The 26,558-nt window shown below is 42.8% G+C and overlaps 1 protein-coding gene across 3 annotated transcripts in view; it reads right to left on the reverse strand.

Moving 5' to 3' along the window:
* The window catches only part of LOC143782569 (cadherin-7), a 604,373-nt gene that overhangs the window by 161,931 nt on the left and 415,884 nt on the right, over nt 1-26,558 (reverse strand). For all 3 annotated transcript variants that reach the window (XM_077270126.1, XM_077270127.1, XM_077270128.1), the window contains exon 6: nt 13,833-14,020. In XM_077270126.1, coding sequence (XP_077126241.1) covers nt 13,833-14,020 — 188 coding nt within the window. The remainder of the gene's footprint in view (nt 1-13,832; nt 14,021-26,558) is intronic.

The raw sequence follows: 26,558 nt of genomic DNA on the forward strand, positions 1-26,558 counted from the left end.
GGAGGGTCAACAGCAGGAACCACAGGCACAATGTACCGCCGTAACAGAGACCTATGGAACACATTGTGAATGGCAAATTACACCGGAAGATCCAAACGAAAAGACACCGGATTAAGGACTTCCAAAATTTTATAAGGACCAATAAAGCGAGGCTTAAACTTAGGAGAGGAAACCTTCAGAGGGACATACCGAGAAGATAACCAAACCAAATCCCCAACACGAAGTCGGGGACCCACACCGCGGCGGTGGTTGGCAAAACGCTGAGCCTTCTCCTGTGACAACTTCAAGTTGTCCACCACATGATTCCAAATCCGCTGCAACCTATCCACCACGGAATCCACCCCAGGACAGTCAGAAGGTTCAACATGACCCGAGGAAAAACGAGGATGAAAACCAGAGTTGCAGAAAAATGGCGAAACCAAAGTGGCGGAACTAGCCCGATTATTGAGGGCAAACTCAGCCAATGGCAAGAAGGTCACCCAATCATCCTGATCCGCAGAAACAAAACATCTCAAATAAGCCTCCAGCGTCTGATTGGTTCGCTCCGTTTGGCCATTAGTCTGAGGATGAAAGGCAGATGAAAACGACAAATCAATGCCCATTTTAGCACAAAAAGATCACCAGAATCTGGACACAAACTGGGATCCTCTGTCAGACACGATATTCTCAGGAATGCCATGCAAGCGAACCACATTCTGAAAGAACAAAGGAACCAGATCAGAAGAGGAAGGCAACTTAGGCAAGGGCACCAAATGGACCATCTTGGAAAAGAGATCACACACCACCCAGATGACAGACATACCTTGAGACACCGGAAGATCTGAAATGAAATCCATGGAAATGTGTGTCCAGGGCCTCTTTGGGACGGGCAAGGGCAAAAGCAACCCGCTGGCACGAGAACAGCAAGGCTTAGCCCGAGCACAAATCCCACAGGACTGCACAAAAGAACGCACATTCCGCGACAAGGAAGGCCACCAAAAGGACCTAGCCACCAAATCTCTGGTACCAAAAATCCCAGGATGCCCCGCCAACACTGAGGAATGAACCTCGGAGATAACTCTGCTGGTCCATTTATCAGGAACAAACAGTCTATCAGGTGGGCAAGGGTCAGGTCTACCAGCCTGAAATCTCTGCAACACACGACGCAAATCAGGAGAAATGGCCGACAAGATTACTCCCTCTTTAAGAATACCAGCTGGCTCTGAGACTCCCGGAGAGTCAGGCACAAAATTCCTAGAAAGAGCATCGGCCTTCACATTCTTCGAACCAGGCAGGTACGAGACCACAAAGTCAAAACGGGAGAAAAACAACGACCAACGAGCCTGTCTAGGATTCAGGCGCTTAGCAGACTCGAGATACATCAAATTTTTGTGATCCGTCAAGACCACCACACGATGCTTAGCTCCCTCGAGCCAATGACGCCACACCTCAAATGCCCACTTCATGGCCAACAACTCCCGATTACCAACATCATAGTTCCGCTCCGCAGGCGAACATTTCCTAGAAAAAAAAGCACAAGGTCTCATCACAGAGCAACCAGAGCCTTTCTGCGACAAAACAGCCCCTGCACCGATCTCAGAAGCGTCCACTTCAACCTGAAAGGGAAGTGAGACATCAGGCTGGCACAAAACAGGCGCTGAAGTAAACCGGCGCTTCAGCTCCCGGAAAGCCTCCACGGCTGCCGGACCCAATTAGCCACATCAGAACCTTTCTTGGTCATATCCGTCAAAGGTTTAACAATGCTAGAGAAATTAGCAATAAAACGACGGTAGAAATTAGCAAAACCCAAGAACTTCTGAAGACTCTTAACAGACGTGGGTTGAGTCCAATCATGAATAGCTCGGACCTTGACTGGGTCCATCTCTACTGTAGAAGGGGAGAAAATGAAACCCAGAAAGGAAACCTTCTGCACTCCAAAGAGACACTTTGAGCTCTTCACAAACAAAGCATTATCACGCAAAACCTGAAACACCATTCTGACCTGTTTTACATGAGAATCCCAATCATCAGAAAAAAACAGAATATCATCCAGATAAACAATCATAAATTTATCTAGATACTTCCGGAAGATGTCATGCATAAAAGACTGAAACACTGAAGGAGCATTAGAAAGCCCAAAAGGCATCACCAAGTACTCAAAATGACCTTCGGGCGTATTAAACGCAGTTTTCCATTCATCTCCCTGCTTAATGCGCACAAGGTTGTACGCACCACGAAGATCTATCTTGGTGAACCACTTGGCACCCTTAATCCGAGCAAACAAGTCCGACAATAGTGGCAAAGGATACTGAAATTTGACCGTGATTTTATTCAGAAGCCGATAGTCTATACAAGGTCTCAAAGACCCGTCTTTCTTGGCTACAAAAAAGAATCCCGCACCAAGAGGGGAAGAGGATGGATGAATATGTCCCTTCTCCAAAGACTCCTTTATATAAGAACGCATTGCGGCATGCTCAGGTACAGATAAATTAAATAATTGTCCCTTAGGAAATTTACTACCAGGAATCAAATCTATAGCGCAGTCACAGTCCCTATGAGGAGGAAGGGCACTGGACCTGGACTCACTGAATACATCCTGATAGTCCAACAAATACTCCGGAACTTCAGAAGGAGTAGAAGAAGCAATAGACACCGACGGGGAATCGCAATGAATTCCCTGACAACCCCAACTTGACACAGACATTGCCTTCCAATCCAAAACTGGATTATGGGTCTGTAACCATGGCAGACCTAAAACGACCAAATCATGCATTTTATGCAGAACAAGAAAACGAATCACCTCCCGATGTTCAGGAGTCATACACATGGCCACTTGTGTCCAATACTGCGGTTTATTCTCCGCCAATGGCGTAGCATCAATTACTCTAAGAGGAATCGGATTTTTCAAAGGCTCCAGGACAAAACCACAGCGCTTGGCGAACGACAAGTCCATAAGACTCAGGGCAGCACCTGAATCCACAAATGCCATTACAGGGTAGGAAGACAATGAGCAAATTAGAGTTACAGACAAAATAAACTTAGGATGCAAATTACCAATGGCGACAGGACTAACCATCTTTGTTAGGTGTTTAGAGCATGCTGAGATAACATGTGTAGAATCACTGTTGTGAATTCTGTTTGTGGGCTCCCCCGGTGGTGTTTTATGGTATTGCCACTTATTTGTCTTCTTCTATCCTTGATCACCTGTTGACACCCATTAGGGGAGTTTCCTATTTAAGGCTGCTTGGCTGCTGGTCCGATGCCGGCCAACAATGTATCAGTAGCATTCTGTTGCATTCTCCTGCCTCAAGTTCCAGTTCAGCTAAGTTGAATTTTGTTCCTAGTTAATGTTATTTTTTGTCCAGCTATCTGCAATGTGACTCTCTGCAGCTGGAAGCTCTCGTGGACTGAAATTGCCACTCCAGTGGCATGAGTTGTCACTGGAGTTTTAAAGTAATTTCAGGATGGTGTTTTTGAGTAGTGTTTTGAAGTTGACCGTGAAGTAACTCTTTCCTGTACTTCTGCTATCTAGTAAGCGGACCTCACTGTGCTAAATCTGCTGTTCATCCTACGTATGTCTTTTCCTCTTGACTCACCGTCAATATTTGTGGGGGCCTGCTATCTCCTTTTGGGGTTCATCTCTGGAGGTAAGGCAGGCCTGTATATTCCTCTGATAGGGGTAGTTAGATCTCCGGCTGGCGCGTGGTGTCTAGGGCATCGTAGGAAACACTCCCCGGCTACTTCCAGTGTTGTGTCAGGTTCAGGTCACGGTCACTTTAGTTTCCATCACCCGAGAGCTAGTCCGTTTGTTATTTTTGATTTCCCTGCCATTGGGAAAATCATAACAGTTTGGCCGGCCCATGTGTTAAAACTATGCACTAAAGCAGGAAAGGATATGAAAAGGTTTTTTTTTTTTTTCCCTTCTGTGTTTGGAAAGTGCACCTTAGTGCTTATTTGTACTCCTTGCTTAAACTGCAGTCTTCAGCCTTTTTTTTTTTTCCTCTCCTCTTAATCTTTGAATGGCTTTGGTTACACCTGTTTGAATCATGGATCCACAGAGTTTGGTTGCAGGTCTGAATAACCTGGCTTCAAAGGTCCAGAACTTACAAGATTTTGTTATACGTGCTCCAATGTCTGAACCTAAGATCCCTATGCCTGAATTTTTTACCGGAGACAGATCCCGTTTTTTGAATTTCAGAGAGAATTGTAAATTGTTTTTGTCTCTGAAATCTCACTCTGCTGGTGATCCTGCGCAACAGGTTAAAATTGTTATTTCTCTATTGCGGGGTGACCCACAAAGTTGGGCATTTGCATTGTCGCCAGGGGATCCTGCGTTATTAAATGTAGATGCGTTTTTTCTGGCTTTGGGGTTGCTTTATGAAGAACCTAATTTAGAGATTTTGGCTGAGAAAGCCTTGATAGCTCTTTCCCAAGGGCAAGATGAAGCTGAGATATACTGCCAGAAATTTCGTAAATGGTCGGTACTTACTAAATGGAATGAGTGCGCTCTAGCAGCTAATTTCAGAGAAGGTCTCTCTGATGCCGTGAAGGATGTCATGGTGGGGTTCCCTGTGCCTACAGGTCTGAATGATGCCATGAAATTGGCTATCCAGATTGATCGGCGTTTACGGGAGCGCAAATCTGTGCACCATATGGCGGTATCTTCTGAGCAAAAATCTGTGCACCATATGGCGGTATCTTTTGAGCAAAGACCTGTGCACCATATGGCGGTATCTTCTGAGCAAAAACCTGTGCACCATATGGCGGTATCTTCTAAGCAAAAACCTGTGCATCATTTGGCGGTGACCTCTGAAAAGGCACCAGAGCATATGCAATGCGATAGTGTATTGTCTAGAGGCGAACGACAGAATTACAGACGCAAAAATGGGTTGTGCTTCTATTGTGGAGATCCAGCTCATGTTATATCAGCATGCTCTAAACGCATAAAGAAGGTTGATAAAAAGGTTGATAAATCTTTTTCTATGGGTACCTTGCAGTCTAAATTTCTTTTGTCCGTGACATTGATTTGTACTTTATCATCTGTTACTGTGGATGCTTATGTGGATTCTGGCGCCGCTCTGAGTCTCATGGATTGGTCCTTTGCCAAGCGTTGTGGGTTTGATTTAGAGCCTCTGGAGGTTTCTATTCCCTTAAAGGGTATTGATTCTACACCTTTGGCTAGCAATAAACCACAATATTGGACACAAGTGACTATGCATCTTTCCCCAGACCATCAGGAGATTATTCATTTCCTTGTGTTAGATAATCTACATGACGTATTAGTACTTGGATTACCATGGTTACAAATTCATAATCCAGTCTTGGACTGGAGATCAATGTCTGTGCTGAGTTGGGGATGTCGGGGGATTCATGGGGATGCACCTTTGGTTCCCATTTCTTCATCTACTCCCTCTGAGATCCCAGCATTTCTGTCAGATTTTTATGATGTCTTTCAGGAGCCTAAAACTGATTCTCTCCCCCCTCACAGAGAGTGTGACTGCGCTATTGAGTTGATTCCCGGTAGTACATTTCCTAAGGGTCGCTTGTTTAATTTGTCTGTACCTGAACATACTGCTATGCGGGAGTATATCAGAGAATCTTTAGAAAAGGGTCATATTCGCCCCTCTTTGTCTCCATTGGGGGCAGGGTTTTTCTTTGTGGGTAAAAAGGATGGTTCATTGAGACCTTGTATCGACTATCGACTTCTGAATAAGATTACTGTTAAATACCAGTACCCGTTACCTTTACTGACTGATCTTTTTGCTCGCATAAAGGGGGCGAAGTGGTTCACTAAGATCGATCTACGTGGTGCGTATAATTTGGTGCGGATTAAGCAGGGGGATGAGTGGAAGACCGCATTTAATACGCCTGAAGGCCATTTTGAGTATTTGGTAATGCCTTTCGGTCTCGCGAATGCCCCTTCCGTTTTTCAGTCCTTAATGCACGATATTTTCCGTGAATATCTGGATAAATTTATGATTGTGTATTTGGATGATATTTTGATTTTTTCGGAGGACTGGGAATCTCATGTTCAACAGGTCAGGAGAGTTTTTCAGGTTTTACGAGCTAATTCTCTATTTGTGAAGGGCTCAAAGTGTATTTTTGGGGTTCAGAGAATTTCCTTTCTGGGATATATTTTTTCCCCTTCATCTATGGAGATGGACCCTGTTAAGGTTCAGGCTATTTGTGATTGGATACAACCTACTTCTCTAAAGAGTCTTCAGAAATTCTTGGGATTTGCTAATTTCTATCGCCGATTCATAGCGGGTTTTTCTGCCATTGCTAAACCTTTGACTGATTTGACCAAGAAGGGTGCTGATGTTGCTAATTGGTCCTCTGTGGCTGTGGAGGCCTTTCGGGAGCTTAAGCGCCGCTTTTCTTCTGCTCCTGTGTTGCGCCAGCCTGATGTTTCGCTCCCGTTCCAGGTTGAAGTAGATGCTTCCGAGATCGGAGCAGGTGCAGTTTTGTCGCAGAAAGGTCCTGACTGCTCAGTGATGAGACCATGTGCGTTTTTCTCTCGAAAGTTTTCGCCCGCTGAGCGAAATTATGATGTTGGAAATCGGGAGCTCTTGGCCATGAAGTGGGCATTTGAGGAGTGGCGTCATTGGCTTGAGGGTGCTAGACACCAGGTGGTGGTCTTGACTGACCACAAAAATCTAATTTATCTTGAGTCAGCCAGGCGTCTGAATCCTAGACAGGCGCGCTGGTCGTTGTTTTTCTCTCGATTTAACTTTGTGGTCTCATATCTGCCTGGGTCTAAGAATGTGAGGGCGGATGCCCTCTCTAGGAGTTTTGAGCCTGACTCGCCTGGTGATTCCGAACCTACTGGCATCCTGAAGGATGGGGTGATATTGTCAGCTGTCTCCCCAGACCTGCGGCGCTCTTTGCAGGAGTTTCAGGTGGATAGGCCTGATCGCTGTCCGCCTGGTAGACTGTTTGTCCCTGATGACTGGACCAGTAGAGTTATTTCGGAGGTTCACTCTTCCGCGTTGGCAGGTCATCCTGGAATTTTTGGCACCAGGGATCTGGTGTCTAGGTCCTTCTGGTGGCCTTCCTTGTCTCGAGATGTACGTATTTTTGTGCAGTCTTGTGATGTTTGTGCTCGGGCTAAGCCCTGCTGTTCCCGGGCCAGCGGGTTGTTGTTGCCCTTGCCTATTCCTAAGAGGCCTTGGACGCACATCTCTATGGACTTTATTTCTGACCTTCCTGTTTCTCGTAGGATGTCCGTCATCTGGGTGGTGTGTGACCGTTTTTCCAAGATGGTTTACTTGGTACCTTTGCCCAAATTGCCCTCCTCCTCTGAGCTGGTCCCTCTATTTTTTCAGAATGTTGTGCGTTTGCATGGTATTCCTGAGAATATAGTTTCTGACAGGGGTACTCAGTTTGTGTCTAGATTTTGGCGGGCGTTCTGTGCCAGGATGGGCATCGACTTGTCGTTTTCGTCTGCATTCCATCCTCAGACTAATGGCCAGACTGAGCGTACTAATCAGACCTTGGAGACTTACTTGAGGTGTTTTGTGTCCGCTGATCAGGACGATTGGCTTGATTTTTTGCCATTGGCAGAGTTTGCCCTTAACAATCGGGCCAGTTTGCCACTTTGGTTTCTCCATTTTTTTTGTAATTCAGGGTTTCACCCTCGCTTTTCGTCCGGTCAATTGGAATCTTCGGATTGTCCTGGAGTAGATGCTGTGGTTGATAGAATGCATCAGATTTGGGGACAGGTTGTGGACAATCTGAAGTTGTCCCAGGAGAAGACTCAACAGTTCACTAATCGTCATCGGCGTGTCGGTCCTCGTCTTTGTGTTGGGGACCTGGTTTGGTTGTCTTCTCGATTTGTTCCTATGAAGGTCTCGTCTCCTAAGTTTAAGCCTCGGTTTATCGGCCCTTATAGGATTCTGGAGGTTCTCAATCCTGTGTCCTTTCGTTTGGACCTCCCAGCATCTTTTACTATTCATAATGTTTTTCATCGGTCATTATTGCGGAGGTATGAGGTGCCGGTTGTTCCATCTGCTGATCCTCCTGCTCCTGTGCTGGTTGAGGGTGAGTTGGAGTATGTGGTAGAAAAGATCTTGGACTCCCGTGTTTCCAGACGGAGACTTCAGTATCTGGTTAAGTGGAAAGGCTATGGTCAGGAGGATAATTCTTGGGTGACAGCATCTGATGTTCATGCTCCTGATTTGGTTCGTGCATTCCATAGTGCTCATCCAGATCGCCCTGGTGGTTCTGGTGAGGGTTCGGTGCCCCCTCCTTAAGGGGGGGGTACTGTTGTGAATTCTGTTTGTGGGCTCCCCCGGTGGTGTTTTATGGTATTGCCACTTATTTGTCTTCTTCTATCCTTGATCACCTGTTGACACCCATTAGGGGAGTTTCCTATTTAAGGCTGCTTGGCTGCTGGTCCGATGCCGGCCAACAATGTATCAGTAGCATTCTGTTGCATTCTCCTGCCTCAAGTTCCAGTTCAGCTAAGTTGAATTTTGTTCCTAGTTAATGTTATTTTTTGTCCAGCTATCTGCAATGTGACTCTCTGCAGCTGGAAGCTCTCGTGGACTGAAATTGCCACTCCAGTGGCATGAGTTGTCACTGGAGTTTTAAAGTAATTTCAGGATGGTGTTTTTGAGTAGTGTTTTGAAGTTGACCGTGAAGTAACTCTTTCCTGTACTTCTGCTATCTAGTAAGCGGACCTCACTGTGCTAAATCTGCTGTTCATCCTACGTATGTCTTTTCCTCTTGACTCACCGTCAATATTTGTGGGGGCCTGCTATCTCCTTTTGGGGTTCATCTCTGGAGGTAAGGCAGGCCTGTATATTCCTCTGATAGGGGTAGTTAGATCTCCGGCTGGCGCGTGGTGTCTAGGGCATCGTAGGAAACACTCCCCGGCTACTTCCAGTGTTGTGTCAGGTTCAGGTCACGGTCACTTTAGTTTCCATCACCCGAGAGCTAGTCCGTTTGTTATTTTTGATTTCCCTGCCATTGGGAAAATCATAACAAATCACCACAGTAAAAACACAACCCATTCTGACGTCTATGATTTTGTCGTTCAGTTCTAGTCTGAATTCTATCACATAGCATTTAGTCAGGTGTCCGTTCAGACAACACTGCCAGAGGATTAGCAGATTTACGCTCCCGCAAATGCCGATCTATCTGAATGGCCAGAGCCATAGAATCACTCAGATTTGTAGGAATGGGAAAACCCACCATCACATTCTTAATGGCTTCAGAAAGGCCATTTCTGAAATTTGCGGCCAGAGCACACTCATTCCATTGAGTAAGCACGGACCATTTCCGAAATTTTTGGCAATACACTTCAGCCTCATCTTGGCCCTGAGAGATAGCCAGCAACGCTTTTTCTGCCTGAATTTCAAGATTGAGCTCCTCATAAAGCAATCCGAGCGCCAGAAAAAATGCATCAATATTTGCCAATGCCGGATCTCCTGGCGCCAATGAAAAAGCCCAATCCTGAGGGTCGCCACGCAAGAAAGAGATAACAATTTTAACTTGCTGAGCTGAGTCTCCAGACGAACGCGGTCTCAAAGATAGAAACAATTTACAATTATTCCTAAAATTCCCAAATTTAAATCGATCACCAGAGAAAAGCTCAGGAATAGGTATCTTAGGCTCTGACATAGGACTACTAATAACAAAATCCTGAATGCCCTGCACTCGTGCAGCAAGCTGATCCACACTAGTACTCAGAGTCTGAACATTCATGTCTGCAGCAGAGCTTCAAGCCACTCAGAGGAAAAAGGGGAAGAAGAAAAAAAACAAAAAAAACTCAGAACTTCTTTTCTTTTAATCCCGCTTCTGCAATGCAATTAATATTCACTTTCGGCCTGGAATACTGTTATGATCCTAGTGGTAGAGGATCTCAGAAGTTCCAGCTAAGTCCGCAAACACAAAAACCAGCTCATAGGGAGGTGGTAACTTGGCTGACCGTATATCTAATCCTAGCACAACAATTAGAAGTAGCCGGGGAACGTACCTACATTGATTCTAGACGTCTCACACCAGCCGGAGAACTAACTAACCTTTTCAGAGAAAATAAGACCTCACTTGCCTCAAGAGAAAGGACCCCAAAGTTATAATACAAGCCCCCAACAAATAATAACGGTGAGGTAAGAAGAAAAGACAAACGTAAGAATGAACTAGATTTAGCAAAGAGAGGCCCACTAATTAATAGCAGAAAATAGGAAGGAGACTTATACGGTCAGCAAAAACCCTACAAAAATATCAACGCTGAAAATCCAAGAACCCCCGCACCGACTAACGGTGTGGGGGGAGAATATCAGCCCCCTAGAGCTTCCAGCAAAAATCAGGAATCACATTATGAACAAGCTGGGACAAAATAGAAGCAAAGCGAATAAACAAAAATAAGAAAGCAGGACTTAGCTTATCTTGCAAAGAACAGGAGACCAGGAGTCAGGAGCAAACAGACATAGACTGACTACATCGATTCCAGGCACTAGACTGAGTTTCCAGGAAGTCTAAATAGGAACACCCAAGGCCTAACGAACCAGGTGGGTACCGACCTGGAGAAAGATGATCCAAGTGTAATACCGCTAGTGACCACAAGAGGGAGCCAAGAAATATAGTTCACAACAGCTACCACAGCATCTTGCAGTGGCATGCTATTCCATCCAGTTTGTGTTTAGTTGGACCATCATTTACTTTTCAACAGGACAATGACCCCAAACACACCTCCAGGCTGTTTAAGGGCTATTTGACCAAGAAGGAGAATGATGGGTGCTACTCCAGATGACCTGGCCTCCAAAGTCACCAGACCTGAACCCAATCGAGATGGTTTGGGGGATCTCTGGAAACTCCTTCAAGATTGTTAGAAGACCATTTCCGGTGACTACCTCTTGAAGATCATCAAGAGAATGCCAAGAGTGTGCAAAGCAGTCATCAAAGCAAAAGGTGGCTACTTTGAAGAGCTTAGAATATAAGACATATTTTCAGCTGTTTCACACTTTTTTGTTAAGTATATAATTCTACATGTGTTAATTCATAGTTTTGATGTCTTCAGTGTGAATTTACAATTTTCATAGTCATGAAAACACAGAAAAATCTTTAAATGAGAAGTTGTGTCCAAACTTTTGGTCTGTACTGTATATATATTTGTGTGTGTCTCAATGATATATATATATATATATATATATATATATATATATACACTGTATATATGTTTTAACGAACATTTGAGCCCATAAATTCATTAGATGTCGGTTTTGTAAGCCTGCGAGAAAATCTCGCAGTACGGATGCCATACGGATTACATACGGAGGATGACATGCGCAAAATACGCTGCCACACCCTGCCTACGGATGACATACGGATTACTATTTTGGGAACATTTCTGCGTAATATGGCCGTAAAAAACGGACCGTATTTTCATACGCTGAGTGTGACACCAGCCTTATAAACATGACTCCAGTTACTCACTTGTGGGCTTGACGTCAGCGGCCTTAAAACAGCTGATATTAACCCTACAAATATTGACCTTTCTTGCCACCACCAAAGGGCAAGTGGGAAGAGCTAACAAAGTGCCAGAATTGGCGCATCCAATGGATACACCTTTTCTGGGACAGCGGCGGGCTGCTATTTTTAGGCTGGAGGCCAATAATCATGGCTCCATACAAGCCTAAGAATACCAGCCCACAGCTGTATGCTTTAGCTTTGCTGGTTGCCAAAAATAGGGGGGGGCACATGTCATTTTTTTTATTAATTATTTGTTTAAATAATGAATAAAAATGGAATGGGGACCGCTCTATTCTTGATAACCAGCCATGATAAAGCTGACAGCTGAGGGTTGCAGGCCGCAGCTGTCAGTTTTGTCATGCTGATTATCAAAACTAGAAGGGAACCCACTCTGGTTTCTTTAAATTTATTTATTTTTTTATAGTGCAGGCAGCATTTGATGAATATATGACCATTTTACCTCCGGTCACAGCTGCTGTGTAAACCACAGCTCTCTGACCAGCAGTAATGATCTTACCACTGATCAGAGGCTGTGTTTGCTCACTGTCATCTGCATGACAGCGTGGCAAAGAATGGATTTTCGAGCCCCGTTTGATCTGAATGGGGTGCGGGTTCAGGATGTTGTGCTGTTCTGGTTCCTCAACTGAACTTTATTTAACTGTTTGGCTAAACTCACTGGAACCTAACATCTAGGGGTTCACCCATCATTAATATGAAGCATCAATGATGAAATAATAAAGCTTCAATTGATTTCATAATTATTTTCTTATGAATTAACAATATAACTTCAAAGTTACTTTTCATAAATTCTATGAAACATTGAATTCACATGTAAGAAAAAAATATATAATATTTCTTGAGTACTGTACTTTAATAACACTGATTTGAGAATGGATAACCTTGTGTGTGTCATCATCATTCTTCATGTAAATAGCAATTATTGAAAATGACTGATGCAGTGTACTTGCATGAACAATCATTGTGGGGTATCATATGTTGGCCACTTCTTCCTCTCAGATGCAATATGAAGAGTGTAGGTGCATACCTCCATATCGATGCATGCTAAAATCTTTGGCATCTTAACAGTATTCCATTTTGACAACCCTAGTCACGTCCAGAAGTCAGGGTCCAGAGTGCAAGTTATAAAGAAAACTTTATGCCAGGAATGGGACATCTCTGAGCATGTGCATTGCAAGGTTACTGTGACATTATGATGTCACAACGAGCACCAAGAGCTTGTAGTTCACACTATTCCTGGACTTCAAGCTGTGACAACACTTGGGCACATCCCTGGCCAAGTTGCAGCTGGAAATCTGGCTTATCATGAAAATGCTCAGGGTTTATGCATGCGGCAATGGTCAGAAGAAGAGTAGCAGGGGCCTGTACAGGGAACAGTTAGCAGTGGAGGTTAGCATTGAAGTCTTTAGTTGTTTTCGTTTTCTTTCTATATCTTCCATTTATTATGCCCTCATATCTCTCCAAAAGCCAAAGCATAATAAGGGAAATTCAATTCTTGGAAAATAAATTTGCTGCTATCAAATTTCCTGGTAAAATGCACATTATTTGGAGAATGTGAAACTCGTTGGATCCTTTTCATCTCTACTTATTTATATGCTAAACCACTAGGACTTAGAAAGAAATACATAATTTTAGGAAAACTGTTCAGAACAAAGAAAAAATTTAAATGGGTTGTTTGAGAGTTCAAGAAATTAAACTAGCTATAAAAATTTTTAAAAAACATGACTCGCCTATTAAATCACCTATTGCTCCAGTATTTATGCTTTTGTGGTCTTTGGTAGTCTTTATTTAGTATACTGGAACAATTAAATGACCACTGCAGCCAATCCCAAACCTGAGCAATAATGTTAACATGTATTGCAAGTCATTGCTGAGGACAGTACTAAAATGGTATGTCCTCGCTCCACAAAAAATCAAAACAAGGACCCATTACAACATTGGCGCTGAAGCAGTGGTGGTATTTACTGTATTTTAACATCTGCTCCCGGTGGTTTGTTTTTCTAAACTAATAAGTAACTTCTTTGACTTATAATTTATCTTACAGAAGCCTGGAGTAAGGTAATACAAATATTCCACATAATAAACTTCTAGGAGTGATTATTATTATTATTATTATTATTATTATTATTTATTTATGTAGCACCATTAATTCCATGGTGCTGTACATGAGAATGGGGTTACATGGGGTTACATACAGGGTGATAAATATCATTTACAGTAAACAAGTTTACAATGAGAGACTGGTACAGAGGGGAGAGGACCCTGTCCTTGCGGACTTACATTCTATGGGGATTGAGGCATATCTTCATTAAAACAGAGAAACCAAAATAAAACAAAAATTAAAAGAAACACAATTGTACCTTCTGAACTGCAACAATTCCTTCTTGGGTATTTTTATCTACAGAGATTTTAAACACTCCGTCCATATCACCATCGACAATCTTATATTCCATCTCTGCATTTTCTCCAATATCAGCATCTGCTGCTTTAATCCTTGCCACTGTTGAGCCAACAGGCAAGGATTCAGGCACATAATACTGTTCAGACTCTGGAGAAAGAAAGGTAAATCATGAGCAAACATTTATCCACAGGTTAATGCCGCATGACATGTATAATCAAGATTTTGGAGATATGGGAATATTCCTCACGCTGATGGAAGATTTCCCATTTCCAAAAACTAAGTACAATGTTTGACCTTGCTACACTAGTTTTAAATGTTAAAACTTATTTTGACATTAAAAGCTCATAATTGTTTTTAGTTTTATTTTTTTTTTATTTTTTCCAACACATTTCAGATATTAAGATTTAAAATTTACACAGCAATATGACAAACTTTCAAGTCATCTTATTATGACTTAGGTTTTTTGGTAAAACTAAAAAACAGGTTATTTTGAGAGTAAATGTAAAATAAAATATACCTAATGATACCTCAGTATTCCCGGGATGCTGGCATGTCCCTTTACATAGCATTCATAGCTTGGGTGGGTGCTAAAGATTCTACACCGATTATGCAAATTACATGCTGATCAGACTAATCTGAGTATTAGCATAGTGTTATTCGATTCTCTAGAATGAAGCACACTTTGAGGAGGAGATGGAGAACAAAAATTCTCCAACTTCTCCATTCTGTCAGTTCACAGAAATCGGACTGCACTTACATGTAATCTAAGTGCAGTCTGATGATTTTCATGCACTCATTTATTTGCATAGCTGAGTGCGATCCAAATATAGAATCCATTTCAGGCATGCAGAGAAAAAAATCGGGCATGTACACGACCGTATAGACTCACATTGGTCCAGGTGAGATCCGATGTTATGTAGGATCGCACTTGGACTGATAATATGGTCTTCTGCATGAGTCCTTTAAAGCAATGCATTATATTTTGGCCACAGCTTATTTTCTACAGCAGTCATTTGATCCTCCATGATGCGTCACACAAAGCCTGATCCTGGTATCCTGATGGCAAGCTGTGATTAACCATCAGTGTCACATACTGTGTATCATATTGCAATGCCATAAGGAAGGAATGGTGGGAACCAGAGGACACTGGCAAAAGACTTAAAATGGTATCAGTTTTGGCATTTTCTTTTTAATTATAACAATGATGCAGCTTTTCAATATACTTTTCTATATTTTAATGGTTCTCAAGATCTCCTTTTGTTCTCACAAGCAGTACAGTTATCAGAGCTGTGTATGTGTGTTATACAATATCCATATCGTAAAGGGACTCTATCAGCACAGAATGACTAGTCATATCATGTACAGGTGCTGGTGCTGGGTGCTTCACGATGGGGCCAATACTTTACATACCTTCGCACCAGCTTGTTTTCCATCTATCTCCCCTCTTCTTTGGCTCCAGGGAGCCACAACTGTCAATTAAAGAAAAGAGGAAAGATGGGGGGTGGAGATTGAGGAAAAGCTAGCAGGTGGGAATAGGGTGTATAAAGGTTTGGCCCTACCATTTGAATAGTAATTCTGAAAGAGTAGAGCTAAACAATAAAAGTTCCTTTTAAATGACAGTAAGCAGATATCCTGAAAGCAGCTAGGAAGAGATATTACACTGGAAATGAAATTATTTATTACTATTCACAGACAATATCATTTTTGTTCCTTCCTATTAAATAACATCTTACCATGTTATGCAGTGGGTACAGGTGGAGCAGGCTCAGGAGCAAAGTCTGCTCCATACAATTCAGGTTCCATCAACTGCCTCAAACAGCTGCAGTCTGAGTTGTGTGATCCTGTTTTAGCATATTTTGGGGTGTCCAGTGCCTCAATGCCAAGCATGTCAATGTGTTGCCATGAAAACTGACCATGTCACCACTATCTTGGTATTTCTGTAAAGCCCAGCCACAGGCTGGCTATATGTCAGAGCATGATTTGTATTACATATTGCAATTCCTAGTACTGCATATGGAAAAAGAGATCAAATAATCGCAGAAGGAGTAAAAAGTACAGGGCAATGCAAAAAAAAGAAAAATATATAAAAAAAAAACATTACAAATGTAAATCAGCCCCTTACTTCTCCGTTAAAATTAAAGAACTGAAAAATAAAATGAGCACATTTGGCTCCGTAAAATTATGATCTATGAATATATTAAAATGCCTAACCCATTATGTAAAAGTCACAAAGAAAAAAATCGCAATGCCAAGTTTGACATTTTATGCTCACCGTAACTCCATCAAATTTGCAATAATCTTTTTTCTAAACTATCTTTGTACTTGAAAAAGTCACCAGCAAAAATTGTGACAAAGGTTCACCTATGTAAACCTATAACAGTTCGGAAAATAATGACACAAACCTCATATTTTTGTTTTAGGTTCATAATATTTTTAATCATTTAAATAATAACTAATAGCTATGGGCGGTCCTGTCATCTGCATGACAGCGCAAGAAACAACAACTCTGATAAACAGTAACGTTACACGTTACCGCCAGTCCAACAGATAACAGCGTATGAGCCAGTAACTTCAACTGGCGATAAAAATCTTACCGCCAGTCACAGGTGTAGGAAGATGAATGTCATTCTCTTTCTATTCTTCATAGAATTCATGGTCTATTAGCTGCAACCCTCAGCTGTCAGATTTATCTTGATTGCTTATCAAAAATAGTGATGTCCCTATGTCTTTTTTTTAATTATTGAAATAAATAATTTTATAAAATATAGTGGGGTCCTTGATTTTTGATAACCAGCCAAGCTAAAGCAGACAGCTGGGGGCTGGTATTCTCAGACTGGATATTGTCCCTCCCCAGCCTAAAAACAGCAGCATGCAGCAGCCCCAGAAAAGGTGCATCCACTAGATGACTCTTATGACTTGCCCTGGTGCAGTGGCAAGTGGGGCAATGTTTTGGGGGTTAATGTCAGCTTTGTAATGTCAGCTGACATTAAGCCCTGGGGTTAGTTATGGAGAGGCTCTTATCAGACTTCCATTAATATCCTTCTTGTCAAATTTAAACTCCCTTATCGACCTCCTCCTTACATTTAAAATAAGCTTTGGAGGCAGAGTAATCTTCCAGGCACCATCCTCCTCAGGGACTAGAAGAGGTCATCTATATAAAGTGATAAAAGATGATTTCTCAGCAACAAGACTTCTAACATGGGACACACAGGTAGGACTTTTTTTCAGCATTCTATAACCTGCATGCCCATATTAATAAATTAGTCAAATGTGTTGACAGATTCACTGTAATTGAAATAAACACTCTCCTCTTTTACCCATTTATTAATGTAAAAATACAGCGAAAAATAATAATTTTTAATCACTTGTCCGCCAATTATCCATATGTCCCACAACGATCACCAACTCTTCTACATCTAATTAAATTGCTGAGTGGTGACAAATGTTACTGCTCAGCCTGGCAACAGATGACACTGAGTTAAGGGCAAGATCGCAGCTGCGTGTGACCGGCGGTAACCTTAATAATGTCACCGCTGTTCACATGCAGCCGAGTCCTCATGCTCAGCTCTCAGCTCATTCTGATCTGGTCGCTGGGCTGAGCAGTCACATTTGTCACTGCTCAACAATGCAACTAGATGCAGCAGAGTTGGTGATTGTCATGGAACATACGGATTATCGGCAGACAGGTGAGTAAAAATTAGATTTTTTTTTATTTTTGCATTAATAAATTGGTAAAAGAGGGTCGGGGAGTGTTTTTTCAATTAAAGGCCTTTTTTCTGTGTGCGTCTTTTTTACATTTGATTACAGGGTTTGTAATTGGGGTGTCTTATAGACGCCTCTCTGTTACTATCCCCTGGGCTTGATCTCAGTGGATATCAATCAAAACTATGAGGCCATGTGCACACGTTCAGTATTTTTCGTGTTTTTTTCGCTTTTTTTTCGCTATAAAAATGTGATAAAAACATGAAAAAAACGCTTACATATGCCTTCCATTATTTTCAGTATATTCCGCAAATCTTGTGCAAATGTTGCATTTTTTTCCGCGAAAAAATCGCATCGCGGAAAAAAAAGCAACATGTTCATTAAATTTGCGGAATTGCGGGGATTCCGCACACCTAGGAATGCATTGATCTGCTTACTTTCCGCATGTGGCTGTGCCCACCATGTGGGAAGTTAGCAGATTATGTGCGGTTGGTACCCAGGGTGGAGGAGAGGAGACTCTCCTCCACGGACTGGGCACCATATAATTGGTAAAAAAATAAAGAATTAAAATAAAAAATAGTCATATACTCACCTTCAATGTCTTCCCGCCTCTCAGCGGTGCATGCTGCCGCTTCCGTTCCTATAGATGGTGTGGTGATGGACCTGCAATGACGTCGCTGTCTTGTGATTGGTCGCGTGACCGCTCATGTGACCGCTCACGTGACCGCGATGTCATCGAAGGTCCTGCACACACACACCATCTATAGGAACGGATGCCGCTGAGGAGATCGGCTGTCTGCAGGTGAGTATAACCATTTTTTTAATTTTTTTAATTATTTTTAAACATGCTATCTTTTACTATAGATGCTGCATAGGCTGCATCTATAGTAAAAAGTTGGTCACACTTGTCAAACACTATGTTTGACAAGTGTGACCAACCTGTCAGTCAGTTTTCCAAGCGATGCTATAGATCGCTTGGAAAACTTTAGCATTCTGCAAGCTAATTTTGCTTGCAAAATGCTAAAAAAAATGCAAAAAAACCGGGAAAAAAACGCAAAAAAAAAATGCGGATTTCTTGCAGAAAATTTCCGGTTTTCTTCAGGAAATTTCTGCAAGAAATCCTGACGTGTGCACATACCCTGACTCCAGGGAAAGTGGGAAAAGCTGGGCAAAAAGCCAGAATTGGCGCATCTAATTGATGCACCTTTTCTGAGGCGGCTGCGGGCTGCTATTTTTAGGCTGAGAAGGGTAAATATCCATGGCCCTTCCCAGTCTGAGAATGTCAGATCCCAGCTGTCTATTTTAGCTTGGCTCGGTATCAAAAACATGGGGGATTTTAAGCCATTTTTTAAAATTATTTATTTTAAGAATTAAAAAAACAGCATGGGGACCCATCTATTTTTGATAATCAGCCAAGATAAAGCTGAAAGCTGGGGGCTGCAGCTCGCAGCTATTGGTTTTGTCTGTGCTGGTTATCAAAAATAGATGAGATCATACGTCTTTTTTTTTCTTTACACAGTGTGCCAGCTGATTACAGCTATGCATACTACTTAACTTGACATGGCAGTGATTGAGCCGGAAGTGCCAACATAGTAAAGCTTGTTGATTGTGCAGCCTTTCAGCAAGTTTGTTAAGGAAATCAAACCAGAACAGTGAAAAATTTCTGGGAAAAGCCTATTTTCGGTGTCCGTGCACCGACACTAGGTGTCCGGTACAGACCCTGAGCTTTGCCACACGGGTGCGCCAATCTCTAATAATTAAATATATGCAAATTAGATTTTGCTGTAATCATGCCAACCTGGAAAATCCAAATTACATTCCACACAATGAATACACTGAAAAAAAATAGAAACCCCAAAAACATGTGAACACTGCAATTTTTTCACCCATTTTTTTCCAGATTTCAGAACATTATATGGTAAAGTTAACTGTGACCTTCAAAATTGAAACTGGATCCACAAAAAAAAATCTTTCTTAATACTTTGCTTTTGGAAAACTTGAAAAATGTTTTGGCTCTTGAAGCAAAGGGAGTAAAAAGCGAAGGTGCAAAAAATGGAAATCGTCCATTTTGATGAACGGGTTAAATGATTTTAAAAACTAATATTTTTCATATGAGACAAAAAGAAGAATATAGCTTGGGAAATATCTGTCTTAAGGTATGTTGTGGCAGGAAACTTTTACAATGAAAGAGTGTTGAGAATATTATAAAATGCCTTTCCATTTTGCAAAATACAATAATGCAAATTGTAAAAATGCTGTGTAAGAGCCGTCATTAAATACCAAACAGTACTATTTTTCTAATTATTTCAGTTGTTAGGAGTTGAATAGTCTCCATAAAATCTAGTGCTTCAGCACACTTTTTAGCATCCCATTAACATTAATTTTCATCTGTATTTCAATATTCCATGCTCTCATTGTTAGCACTGTCTTTCCTTTTATTTCCAAGCCCCGAAAGTATGTTCTTTATCAAGGATTATTTCAAAAGCATCTCCAGGCTTCAGTATTTTCATCTTGACCTTTTAGCAACAGCTAAATCTATTATCCATTTTAATAAAAGTTTTTTAGCCAAGATTAGAATACCAAGGCTGAAACGTAAAACTTATAAATAGTCCATAGATCTTCCAGCCATGTGATATTGCGAATGTGTTAAATCTTGTTTACTTTCACAAAGCTTTTCCTTGATGATTTTCATCAGTTATTCATGCAAATAGCATTTAGTGATTACAAAAAAAGATTTGACATGATTCTCAAGAATCAATTAAGATATGTATTGTGTGTTAATAATTTGGCTTCAAAGACAGCTGACCATACACATTCCAATACACTGCAGAGAAAGCCATAGGCTAGTCAATCCTTCCAATGTTCAGGGTAATGTATAGTGTTGTGAATTTGGATTCTGGGCTCCCCCGGTGGCTACTGGTGGAATTGAACTGGTGTCTTCATCTTCTCTGTTCACCTGTTCCCATCAAGATGTGGGAGTCGCTATATAACCTTGCTGCTCTGTTAGTTGCTTGCCGGTCAACAATGTTATCAGAAGCCTCTCTGTGTTTGTTCCTGCTCCTAGACAACTACTAGATAAGTTGGACTCTTGTTCATGTTTGTTTTTGCATTTTTGTTCCAGTTCACAGCTGTAGTTTCGTTACTGTGTCTGGAAAGCTCTTGTGAACAGGAATTGCCACTCTGGTGTTATGAGTTAATGCCAGAGTTTTAAAGTAATTTCTGGATGGTGTTTTGATAGGGTTTTTAGCTGACCATGAAAGTGTCCTTCCTGTCTTCTGCTATGTAGTAAGTGGACCTCAAATTTGCTAAACCTATTTTCATACTACGTTTGTTATTTCATCTTGATTCACCGCCAATACATGTGGGGGGCCTCTGTCTCCTTTCGGGGTATTTCTCTAGAGGTGAGCTAGGACTAATATTTTCCTCTGCTAGTTTTATTTAGTCCTCCGGCTGGTGCTGGGCATCTAGAATCAACGTAGGCATGCTACCCGGCCACTGCTAGTTGTGTGTTAGGTTTAGTTCATGGTCAGCTCAGTTTCCATCTTCCAAGAGCTAGTTCCTATATATGCTGATGCTATGATCTCTTGCCATTGAGATCATGACAGTTTGACCGGCCCACTAAAGGGTTAAAATCCTTGGCTGAGAAAGGAGAGAAATAAGTAGTCTGCTGAAATTTTTTTTTTTTTTTTTTTCTCTCCTTTGAATGGCTCTGTGTTCACCTGTTTGCAATGGATCTTCAGAGTGTAACTGCAGGTTTGAATAATCTCGCCACGAAGGTACAACATTTGCAAGATTTTGTTTGTCATGCACCTGTATCTGAGCCGAGAATTCCTTTGCCGGAATTTTTCTCGGGGAATAGATCTGGGTTTCAGAATTTTCGAAATAATTGCAAATTATTTTTGTCCCTGAAATCTCGCTCTGCCGGAGACCCTGCACAGCAGGTCAGGATTGTGATTTCCTTGCTCCGGGGCGACCCTCAAGACTGGGCTTTTTCATTGACACCAGGGGATCCTGCGTTGCTCAATGTGGATGCGTTTTTTCTGGCCTTGGGGTTGCTTTATGACGAACCTCATTTGGAGCTTCAGGCAGAAAAAACTTTGATGTCCCTATCTCAGGGGCAAGATGAAGCGGAAATTTACTGCCAAAGATTCCGTAAATGGTCTGTGCTTACTCAGTGGAATGAGTGCGCCCTGGCGGCGACTTTCAGAGAGGGTCTCTCTGATGCCATTAAGGATGTTATGGTGGGGTTCCCTGTGCCTGCGGGTCTGAATGAGTCCATGACAATGGCTATTCAGATCGATAGGCATTTGCGGGAGCGCAAACCAGTGCACCATCTGGCGGTGTCCACTGAGAAATCGCCAGAGAGTATGCAGTGTGATAGAATTCTGTCCCGAAGCGAGCGGCAGAATTTTAGACGGAAAAATGGGTTGTGTTTCTATTGTGGTGATTCTACTCATGTTATATCAGCATGCTCTAAGCGCACTAAAAAGCTTGGTAAATCTGTTTCCATTTGCACCTTACCGTCTAAGTTTATTCTATCTGTGACCCTGATTTGCTCTTTGTCATCTATTACCACGGACGCCTATGTCGACTCTGGCGCCGCTTTGAGTCTTATGGATTGGTCCTTTGCCAAACGCTGTGGGTATGATTTAGAGCCTTTGGAGACTCCTATTCCTCTGAAGGGGATTGACTCCACCCCATTGGCTAATAATAAACCACAATACTGGACACAAGTAACTATGCGTATTAATCCGGATCACCAGGAGATTATTCGCTTTCTGGTGCTGTATAATCTACATGATGATTTGGTGCTAGGATTGCCTTGGCTGCAATCTCACATCCCAGTCCTCGACTGGAAAGCTATGTCTGTGTTGAGCTGGGGATGTAAGGGGGCTCATGGGGATGTACCTGTGGTTTCCATTTCATCATCTATTCCCTCTGAAATTCCTGAGTTCCTGTCTGACTATCGTGACTATCGTCTTTGAAGAATCCAAGCTTGGTTCGTTACCTCCGCACCGAGAGTGCGATTGTGCCATAGATTTAATCCCGGGTAGTAAATACCCAAAGGGTCGTTTATTTAATCTGTCTGTGCCTGAACATGCTGCTATGCGTGAATATATAAAGGAGTCCTTGGAAAAGGGACATATTCGTCCATCGTCATCTCCCTTAGGAGCCGGTTTTTTCTTTGTGTCAAAAAAAGACGGCTCTTTGAGACCATGTATTGATTATCGGCTTTTGAATAAAATCACTGTTAAATATCAATACCCATTGCCGTTGCTGACTGATTTGTTTGCTCACATAAAGGGGGCCAAGTGGTTCTCTAAGATTGACCTTCGTGGGGCGTATAATTTGGTGCGAATCAGGCAGGGGGATGAGTGGAAAACCGCATTTAATACGCCCGAGGGCCACTTTGAGTATTTAGTGATGCCTTTTGGTCTTTCAAATGCTCCGTCAGTTTTCCAGTCCTTTATGCATGATATTTTTCGCGATTATTTGGATAAATTTATGATTGTGTATCTGGATGATATTCTGATTTTTTCGGATGACTGGGACTCTCATGTCCAGCAAGTCAGGAGGGTTTTTCAGGTTTTGCGGTCTAATTCTTTGTGTGTGAAGGGTTCTAAGTGTGTTTTTGGGGTACAGAGGATTTCCTTTTTGGGATATATTTTTTCCCCCTCTTCCATTGAAATGGATCCTGTCAAGGTTCAAGCTATTTGTGATTGGACGCAGCCCTCTTCTCTTAAGAGTCTTCAGAAATTTTTGGGCTTTGCTAACTTTTATCGTCGATTTATTGCTGGTTTTTCGGATATTGCTAAGCCATTGACCGATTTGACTAAGAAGGGTGCTGATGTTGCTGATTGGTCCCCTGATGCTGTGGAGGCCTTTCGGGAGCTTAAGCGCCGTTTTTCCTCTGCCCCTGTGTTGCGTCAGCCTGATGTTGCTCTACCTTTTCAGGTTGAGGTCGACGCTTCTGAGATCGGAGCTGGGGCAGTGTTGTCGCAGAAAAGTTCTGACTGCTCCGTGATGAGGCCTTGTGCCTTCTTTTCCCGTAAATTTTCGCCCGCTGAGCGGAATTATGATGTTGGGAATCGGGAGCTTTTGGCCATGAAGTGGGCTTTTGAGGAGTGGTGCCATTGGCTTGAGGGGGCCAGACATCAGGTGGTGGTATTGACTGACCACAAAAATTTGGTTTATCTTGAGACCGCCAGGCGCCTGAATCCTAGACAGGCGCGCTGGTCATTATTTTTCTCTCGGTTTAATTTTGTGGTGTCATACCTACCGGGTTCTAAGAATGTTAAGGCGGATGCCCTTTCTAGGAGTTTTGAGCCTGACTCGCCTGGTAACTCTGAGCCCACAGGTATCCTTAAGGATGGAGTGGTATTGTCAGCCGTTTCTCCAGACCTGCGGCGGGCCTTGCAGGAGTTTCAGGCGGATAGACCTGATCGTTGCCCACCTGATAAACTGTTTGTTCCTGATGATTGGACCAGTAGAGTCATCTCTGAGGTTCATTCTTCTGCGTTGGCAGGTCATCCTGGCATTTTTGGTACCAGGGATTTGGTGGCAAGGTCCTTCTGGTGGCCTTCCCTGTCACGAGATGTGCGAGGCTTTGTGCAGTCTTGTGACGTTTGTGCTCGGGCCAAGCCTTGTTGTTCTCGGGCTAGTGGATTGTTGTTGCCCTTGCCTATTCCTAAGAGGCCTTGGACGCACATCTCGATGGATTTTATTTCAGATCTGCCTGTTTCTCAGAAGATGTCTGTCATCTGGGTGGTGTGTGACCGTTTCTCTAAGATGGTCCATTTGGTTCCTCTGCCCAAGTTGCCTTCTTCTTCCGAGTTGGTTCCTCTGTTTTTTCAAAATGTTGTTCGTTTGCATGGTATTCCTGAGAATATCGTTTCTGACAGAGGGACCCAATTCGTGTCTAGATTTTGGCGGGCATTCTGTGCTAGGATGGGCATAGATTTATCTTTTTCGTCCGCTTTTCATCCTCAGACGAATGGCCAGACTGAGCGGATTAATCAGACCCTGGAGACATATCTGAGGTGTTTTGTGTCTGCTGACCAGGATGATTGGGTTGCTTTTTTGCCATTGGCGGAGTTCGCTCTCAATAATCGGGCCAGCTCTGCCACTTTGGTGTCCCCGTTTTTCTGTAATTCGGGGTTTCATCCTCGATTTTCCTCTGGTCAGGTGGAATCTTCGGATTGTCCTGGAGTGGATGCTGTGGTGGAGAGATTGCATCAGATCTGGGGGCAGGTGGTGGACAATTTGAGGTTGTCCCAGGAGAAGACTCAGCTTTTTGCTAACCGCCGTCGTCGTGTTGGTCCTCGTCTTCGTGTTGGGGACTTGGTGTGGTTGTCTTCTCGTTTTGTCCCTATGAGGGTCTCTTCTCCTAAGTTTAAGCCTCGGTTCATCGGCCCGTATAGGATATTGGAGATTCTTAACCCTGTTTCCTTCCGTTTGGACCTCCCTGCATCCTTTTCTATTCATAACGTTTTTCATCGGTCATTATTGCGCAGGTATGAGGTACCGGTTGTGCCTTCCGTTGAGCCTCCTGCTCCGGTGTTGGTTGAGGGTGAGTTGGAGTACGTTGTGGAGAAAATCTTAGACTCTCGTGTTTCCAGACGGAGACTCCAGTATCTGGTCAAGTGGAAGGGATACGGCCAGGAGGATAATTCTTGGGTGAATGCATCTGATGTTCATGCCTCTGATCTGGTTCGTGCCTTTCATAGGGCCCATCCTGATCGCCCTGGTGGTTCTGGTGAGGGTTCGGTGCCCCCTCCTTGAGGGGGGGGTACTGTTGTGAATTTGGATTCTGGGCTCCCCCGGTGGCTACTGGTGGAATTGAACTGGTGTCTTCATCTTCTCTGTTCACCTGTTCCCATCAAGATGTGGGAGTCGCTATATAACCTTGCTGCTCTGTTAGTTGCTTGCCGGTCAACAATGTTATCAGAAGCCTCTCTGTGTTTGTTCCTGCTCCTAGACAACTACTAGATAAGTTGGACTCTTGTCCATGTTTGTTTTTGCATTTTTGTTCCAGTTCACAGCTGTAGTTTCGTTACTGTGTCTGGAAAGCTCTTGTGAACAGGAATTGCCACTCTGGTGTTATGAGTTAATGCCAGAGTTTTAAAGTAATTTCTGGATGGTGTTTTGATAGGGTTTTTAGCTGACCATGAAAGTGTCCTTCCTGTCTTCTGCTATGTAGTAAGTGGACCTCAAATTTGCTAAACCTATTTTCATACTACGTTTGTTATTTCATCTTGATTCACCGCCAATACATGTGGGGGGCCTCTGTCTCCTTTCGGGGTATTTCTCTAGAGGTGAGCTAGGACTAATATTTTCCTCTGCTAGTTTTATTTAGTCCTCCGGCTGGTGCTGGGCATCTAGAATCAACGTAGGCATGCTACCCGGCCACTGCTAGTTGTGTGTTAGGTTTAGTTCATGGTCAGCTCAGTTTCCATCTTCCAAGAGCTAGTTCCTATATATGCTGATGCTATGATCTCTTGCCATTGAGATCATGACAGTATAGTAACCAAGGCAAACCAAGGCTCTCTCCATTCCTGGGCAGAGTTTTATTCCTACGCATTCTTTAATGAGGACCTGTCACTTGCTCTGAAAATTGAGCTAAATACCTTGTAAAAATCCTAGCGCTCCCCTGATTCTTCCACCCTTTTCCGTTTTGTACTATGTCACTCATTTGCATAGATATTAACATTTGTTTCTTTTCAGCCGCACTACTTAAAATCTCTGCTGGGCGTTTTTTCACAGTCTTCTCTGGGGCATGCAAATAAATCCCTCCTTCTCAGATGCTGTGATTTGCAGTGTCTCTAAGGCCGGTTTCACACGTCAGTGGCTGCGGTACATGAGGTGACAGTTTCCTCACGTACCGGAGACACTGACACACGTAGACCCATTAAAATCAATGCATCTGTGAAGATGTCATTGATTTTTTGCGGACCGTGTCTCCGTGTGCCAAACACGGAGACAT

This window comes from Ranitomeya variabilis, chromosome 6, assembly GCF_051348905.1.
Source record: "Ranitomeya variabilis isolate aRanVar5 chromosome 6, aRanVar5.hap1, whole genome shotgun sequence".
Classification (NCBI taxonomy): domain Eukaryota; kingdom Metazoa; phylum Chordata; class Amphibia; order Anura; family Dendrobatidae; genus Ranitomeya; species Ranitomeya variabilis.